The following is a 7748-nucleotide window of genomic DNA, read 5'->3' as shown; positions in this document are numbered from 1 at the left end:
GCCCACTTGATTGGCTTCACATTCAACACATTTGACATTTACCTCCTTCACCACTAATACACAGTGGTAGCAGTGCACACAATTTACAAAATGCGCTGCAGAAACTCACCTAGGCTTCTCCGACAGCACCTGCCAAACTTGTAATCTCTACCACCAAGAACAGGGTGGTTGCACTTATTCATGTAAGAGACAGATCTAAAAAATTTTTTTCTCACTCAAAGAGGTCTAAAGAGCACATTTTGGTAAGTTAAAATTTGGCCCAAAGTATGAATTTAAGTAAAAAAGATCAATATCAAGGCAATAAACATGACCATTAAACACTGTCAAGCAGCAAAGCTAACCAATAAGAAAAGTTTGCTTCTTTGCTTAAGAAGCAGAAATAGAGAGAGACAGACCAAGAACCCGAGCATGATAACCAGGGAAAGGGAAAAGGACTGGTTAAAAATTTAAGCAGTTAGGTTTAACTAACATTTATCTCGCATTTGCCTCTGGAGGCTTACATTATTAGCTGGCTTTTGTGAAATTTATAATGAAAATGGGGGTCAGAACTTGGTTGCCTTTTGACCTGACTTCTTTCCTGTCTTTACCCACACGCAGAGAGGATCTTGCAGGAAGTGAAGTGGAAAGGTGTGTCTGTGCATGTGTTTGTGTGTGTGTGTGTGTGTGTGTGTGTGTTTGACTCACCCCTGGTCTCAGGGTTCTCACTCACACACACACACACACACACACACACACACACACACACACACACACACACACACACACACACAAAGTGAAAGTCCTAACATTCTATCTCATGAGGTTTGGACATTTAATTAATAATGAAGAACTCCTTGCAAATACAGGAAGTTCTTCTAGAATGTGATAGTTGCATTCTTGTGTGACCTCACGCTATAGAAAGATCGCATTGTAGAAATTCGCCATAGAAAATCGCGTTATAGGGAAATTGCTATAGAAAATTGCTACACAGCAGAAAGTTCGCATTATCCAAACAGCGTCCACTATTCATCAATTGTGTTATAGCCAATTCCCATTAATGAAATACGCGTTATAGCAGAACTACCTGTATGTCACTTTCAGTAACCCATATTTTCAACAGTAAGTCTACAAGCTGGATTAACATGTACGACCAGCTGGATTCTGCGCCATGGGCCATCTGTTGGACAAACATGACTGTGACAATAAAAATCAATCAATCAATCAAAGAAGGACAAGACCAGCAGACACATGGAAACACCACCATCTGCAAGACCCCTCCATCCAGATTGTAACTATATTAGCATTCTTTCACTGTTGCTGGGTCAAAATCATGGAACTTTCTTCCTAACAGCACTGTGGATGTCCCTACGTGCCAAGGGTTGCAGTGGTTCAAGAACATTGCTCATTGTCACCTTGTCAAAAACAAGCAAGGGACAATAAACGCAAGGGTGGCCAGTAACATCCACATCCCCTGAATGAGGTAAAACATACCTAAGGACATCTCAAAGCACTTTTCAAGCTAAATAAGTATTTTTGAAATGCAATTACAGTTGTAATGCAGAAAAAGCTACAGTTAATTTGCATACAGCAAGTTCCTGTAAGTAGTAATGTGATAATGACCATTGATCTGTCTTTTTTGATGTTCATTGAGGAGATAACTCACCTACAATTTTTCAAAATAATGCTTCAGAATCTTTAATATCCATCTAAAAGAACAGATAGGGTTTTAGTTAATATCTTAAAAATAAAGCACATCCAACAGTGCAGCATTCCCTCAATACCTCACTGGAGCATCACCCCAAATACTTGTACTCCAGTCACTGGGATGAAACTTGAACACATTACTTTCTGACTCTGTGCTCAAACTAAGCCACAGCTGACAAGCAAGCCAAGCTTGTTTTGATTGGTATGATAATTATGCACAAGAGACAGAGTTTGAAACATTGTTTCCCTTTATTAGTCCAGTGAGGTTGATGATAACTGCACATTTAGAAAAAAAATTACAGTAATTCTGTACAATGGTTCAACCACACTTTACAGGTAGAAGTGTCAGACAAAGGAAGCTCACATGGATGTTCCTCCTCACATTTCCTAGTCAGTACAGTTCCATCAACTAATAAATCATCACCCACAAACCTAAAAGCACAGTGTCCTCAGAATTTACTTAAATTAAAATTAATAATAATTAACTGATATAATACATTGCTATTCTATTTATTGTACAGAGCAAATTTACAATCATTAAAATTCTCATCACGTTTGCCAGACAGGACAAAACATCATTACCCAAGTTATAAAGAATAGCCATGAACTAACATTAGCTACAAATGCACACTTTCACTTATTTTGTTCAGGTTAGCCACTGCTACACGCAAAACTATGAAATACTGTAGTAGCAAAAGGTCAGAAATTTAACACACAGTAAGCATTTAAAGAAGCTGGGTAATGCGCCTGCCCTCCACTTCAAAACATGATATGCTAAAGTTAGATTTTTAAAAATAAACATTTATTGCTTTTTTGTATTTGTTTTTACAACCTTGCTATTACAATAGAGGAGAATATTCAAAATCCAGGGAAGAAAATGTAAACCTCAGTTTGGCATCATGTGATAAAATGAGTTAAAACACCTGAAATGTGATCTAATAATAGTCTGAACAGAGATTAAAAAAAAACTAGAGGTACCTCAGGTAATGAATGACTAAGTCAAAAACTTTTATATTGCTATTAGTTCTTAGTTACAAAGTTGAGAACTCAGTTTAGCAAATATATGAAGACAATTTTCCAATGACAAATATTAGAATCTCTCAATACAAATTAGTAATGGTCAAATAAACAAAATGCCACCTGCTAGAGCCTGAAGCTAAATTAGTTTAAATGAATAGCGTAATTGGGATATGTTGGTGTTGGGCATGATGGTGTTAACATAATGCACAGGAATCTTGTCTCATCTGTTTTCAACAAGTTTATTTATCTAGGCTTCAGTGTCTTTAATTTTCCTTTAAAATAGATGGCATTTACGGGACAATGTTATCATGTGTTATCATGAGTAAACTTCTCATATTTTTCTCCTGATTTAGTAACTCATATTTAATTCAATGTAAAGGACAAAAACTAAATCAGTTTTAATGATTAAACATAGTCATGGGAGTGGTGACGTGATTCATTTTCTAAGTTGTTCAGTTGCAAGTTTATTGTAAAGCTACCTAATGGGAAATAAGCATTGGTCCATGTGTTCGACAGCCACACGGACAACTTTTACCCATTTCAGCTTTGCACCTCTCCAAAATTTTAAATCTAACAGTGTACACTAGTGTCTAACTTGTGGTTACATTCTTGATTTAATTATTGAAAGGCTGCATTTACAGTGCATAGCTGTAACAAACAAAACATTATTATATTTACACAAAATAAAAATAACTCATTTTAACATTAGTAAATTCGTAACTACATTTCAGCATTTAGTAACTAAAATATTTGAAACACCCCAGGGTATTTAATCCCAACTCTCATCAGTAATGTAACACCACATCCAAATGTCAGATAAAATGCTGAACAAGCTGCATATTCCACCAGTTAAGTTATTGTTTATATATGTGTAAAAGTGTTAACTTATCAGAACATTTCAATTTTCTTTTTGTTAAATATCTATCAAGTTTCCTCATACACTGCAGCAACTGTGTTCATGTAAACTTCTTTTATACAGAGTGTAAAGAGGGATAAGATCCCAAGATGATTAACGCAAGTTCTTTGATGGTAAATGAAAGGCTGCCTGCAAGATTCTGCAGCTTCTTTCACGAGTAGCACATTTGGTATTTGTTACCTACGCAGGCTTCGCTGGGCTTCTTTCAGCAAGGTGTCAAAATCCATTGAATCATACTTGCTTTTAGTTGAAGCAGGGTCAAAGTCATCTGAATTGGGGTCTGTAACAAAGCAGCTATGTCTCATTAATCCTGCTTTTCAAAAGGTATAAAATCAATTAGTTTTAATACAAGTAGGTGATGAAAGGTTAAAAAAACTCAAAGTTATTGAGGTATTTTGGACTTAAGAGACTCAAGACTCTTGGTAAATAAAAACTGACCTTGTGCATTCAAAAGAAATACAATTCTCTTTTAAATCACAAGGAACTGGGTTAAATCACTCTAAAAAGGTTGATCCAAGCGTAATAAACAATGTGCATGTATTCTGTTTTTCATAAACTCAGGTAATTTGTGTTATTATTTGTCTCAAATTTATCTGTTTTTCAATAGCACACAATTAATAGTGGATCAAATCCTTTGAGTATTGTAATCACAAGTTTATGGATTTAAGTTCCACATGGCTGTTTCTAGTATCCAGAATGCTTGTATTTTCCCATTGAGCTTCACATTAATTTTGTATGAACAAGACATCCTGGAAGTGAAGTTAGCCAATAGTAATAGCACAAAATGGCTGATAGCGAATTGACAGCCTGTCCTTTACCACAAAAGGAAACCAAGTGCAGCATAAAATAAATTACCAATTTGCACTCAGACTGTTTGTACTAACATTGTTCACCAATTCCACTTGATCCATTTCTAGAGGAGAAAAACTGAAATAGGTCAGTTTACTCTATTAGTAATGGCTATTCCATCAGACAAATCATGTATGACAGAATTTTCTGCTCCCTTGAGCACTGTGGGAAATGGGAAGAAATGTGTGAAAACATGGTGAATTAAAACGAAAGTACCTTGAATGTTGAGAAAAAAGTTCTAATTTCCCCCTTAAGGTTGAAATGGCAATTTCAGAATCTCACCAATAAGATTCTGATTTAGTTAGTTCCATGTATTTGCATCTCATTATGAACTCATCTCATCTCTATGCAGTTCCCAATTTTCCAGTCCTTCACCAAGAAACCAGACAAGGCTGATTAAAAACTTAAAAATAAGAGCTGTTACCTAACGGCAACAGATCATTGCTTACTTTCGCCAGGCCTTAATCTAACTCTGTCTTCACCAAAGCATCCCTGCATTCTGAATTCTGAAGGATCACTGGGGGCCCGAAATGTTTACTCTGCTTCCTCTTCACTGATGTAGCCAGACTTGCTGAGCTTCTCCAGCAATATATATTTTTGTTTTAGATCTTCAGCAATCCCTCTCCCTTTTTTTTTATTATCCCTGTATTCTCCAAGGACACTATTCCCTTTCACCCCTTCTGCATGCAAGTTGACATTGGCTAATCTTTGACTTCATCACATCATCATAACTAATTTTAGACCAACTCAAACACCACCACAACCCTTTGTGAGTTCGCTTTGGAGCTCAGGGGCACTTACAAACTGCATGCTTCTGCTAGGTCACTTTGCACACAGAGACACTGACATATTATTCATCAAAACAGGATGTATTTTTGGCTCTTAGTTTCATCTCTTTGTGCTCATTCACTTGTGCATATTTTGAGGCTGCTGACCTCCATCTAGTTCACATTACTTTCTTAGCGCACAGTCACTGACTTCAGCACTCACGGAGGAACTGCTGCTTCTTTGCAGCATTCTCTATTCTTCAAAATTGAAGCAGACAAAGGATGGATGTCTGGATGCAGAGGAATGGGGGATTGACATCAAAGTTTTGAGGATGAAGAACATGGGAAAGACCTGGGAGAGACATCCAAGAGAGCAATAATACAGCAATACACCTGTCAAGTGCAAGAAACTAGTGAAAACCTATTTAATACCCATTTCCAGGAAGAAATAACTGACTTTACTTGTGTAACTTGATACTGATTATACAACAATGCAACCAACCCTGTATGAAATTTCAAGTGGACCTGGTTATTTTTGCATTCCTTGTACTTGGCAACTTTGGGTGATCCCACTTTCAAGTACCTACACTTTACAGGTCCTATTCACTGTTTGGGAGAAAGTAGCAGTCAGTGAGGCAGGACACTAACATTGCATAGTGCTTAGGTTAGGTCATTTTTAAGACTTTAGTCAGTATATGACATTTGCGTATTGTGCAGTGAAGCTTATCAAGATAAACAGCAGGCTGCGAGGTATTCTGAGGCTAATTTTTTGACCCTTCTCTCAACAGTTAGCCTTCAAAGTTTCAGAGTTTGCAGAGACTGCTAAGCAGCCTTGAAATGTCTCAGCATCATGGAGGACAATATTTAACAAAAAAGAGGCACTTTGTGCAGCTTTTCTCTGCAGACCTACATGCTATGAGAGAGAGTAAGCATATGAACTTGCCTTGTACACCTCAGTCTTGAATGTCAGTGCACTCCCTTGAAAAGATGATAGAATAAACCTTTGCCATTGGTGTTGTGGCATATAATCACTAATTCCTTGCTGTGATTTACAAGGTGGGAATAAATGTGGAAGATGAGTGCACGGCAGGCTCTAGCATAATCCCTGTACAATTTTATTTCAGTGTTGCCCACATTAAAATACAACACCTTGACTGCAGTCATCAATGTTACAGTTAGAGGATCCCTGATGTCTACATGGTCAACAGTTAATTGCTTGTGAAAAATGAACAATGCTTGGCCATTAAAAGTTCTTTCACCCTTTGGATGTTTGAAGAGGCATCTATTCTCCTAAATAAAAACTGAAAGAACTGAGGATGCTGCAAATCAGAAACAAAAACAGAAATTGCTAGAAAAACTCAGCAGGTCTGGCAGCATCTGTGGAGAGAAATCAAAGTCAATGTTTCGGGTTGAGTGACCATTCCACAGTTTTAACCTTTAATTCCATGCAAGTGAATAGGTTTTGAGTGGGTTAAAATTAGACCCTTGAACTGCATGACTGGGAATTCATTAAGTTAAAAGGAAATGAATTCCAGCCAGGAAGTAGACACTGTGGTGTTACACTGGTTTCGAGGTAATGTGCCGACTTCATCTGTCATATTGGAGCTAGTTCAGGATCATTCCTAAACAGGAAATTCAAGCATCCTAAATATATGTGCATTCTTTTGGGTTAATGATGATTCTTCTATAACAAACCATTAGGTTGAATCTTAATTCCCAGAAACAGTTGATTGAAGTCACGCTAGCTAAACATGTAAAACATCTGGAACAGGAAGTGAATCCACCTTGAAGTCCAAGATTCCTGTTGGATTGCAATGAGTTGCCAATTGACATTGATTAACACTTGTCAAGGCTTTTCACTGATTTCTAACTCATTTCATGTGATCTTACCAAACCTGCTCATCAAATTAGGCATAAGGAAAACCCAACATGGAAACCAGAGTTAGTGTTTGGCGAGGTGAGCTTGCTGCTTACTCCAAGCAACATCCATGTTGGACACTGGGTACCAACATTTCTGGGCACGCTCCATGTGCTCCAGCCATACATTCCTTATGTCCATGGGTACTGCATCTGACATGTGCCAGCTTCTAAGCACCCTCATACCACATTTCCAATCCACTACAGGACTCTTCTGCACTTCAGTGGTGTACCTTGGGCTGTACCAACAACTATAATTGTATGGTTGCTGCAAGACCACTATGTGCTAAGGGACACGCATCGAGCTCATGGACAGGGCCAGGCCGCATCTCTGGGCTCAGAGTGAGTGAACGTTAATGACAGTGAGCTATCTGAATGCTCACAGCATTTTCTGCCTGGTAATACCTTGCCTTTTTTTGCATTTTGTCCCCTCAGCCAGAGATAGCTGACTCATATTACTACTGTTCTACCATGCAGATTAATGCGTATACAAAACCAGGAGCCTTGTAACAGCTGTTAGTTGGACTCAGTAAAGTCAAGGGGAGTACTTTTTGCACAGAAGATCTGGGCACATCAATGCAAGGCCACCTCCAACA

General features: G+C 37.9%; 1 protein-coding gene across 3 annotated transcripts in view; it reads right to left on the bottom strand.

The window, feature by feature from the left end:
- Nucleotides 1–1913: 1913 nt before the first annotated feature.
- The window catches only part of ppargc1a (peroxisome proliferator-activated receptor gamma, coactivator 1 alpha), a 136431-nt gene continuing 130596 nt past the window's right edge, over nt 1914–7748 (bottom strand). For all 3 annotated transcript variants that reach the window (XM_048605188.1, XM_020511424.2, XM_048605201.1), the window contains one exon: nt 1914–3899. In XM_048605188.1, coding sequence (XP_048461145.1) covers nt 3796–3899 — 104 coding nt within the window. In that variant the 3' untranslated portion in view covers nt 1914–3795. The remainder of the gene's footprint in view (nt 3900–7748) is intronic.

Source organism: Rhincodon typus, chromosome 1 (genome assembly GCF_021869965.1).
Source record: "Rhincodon typus isolate 14 chromosome 1, sRhiTyp1.1, whole genome shotgun sequence".
NCBI lineage: Eukaryota > Metazoa > Chordata > Chondrichthyes > Orectolobiformes > Rhincodontidae > Rhincodon > Rhincodon typus.
The sequence above is the reverse complement of the archived record's forward strand: the minus strand, read 5'-3'. Positions and strand labels throughout refer to the sequence as shown.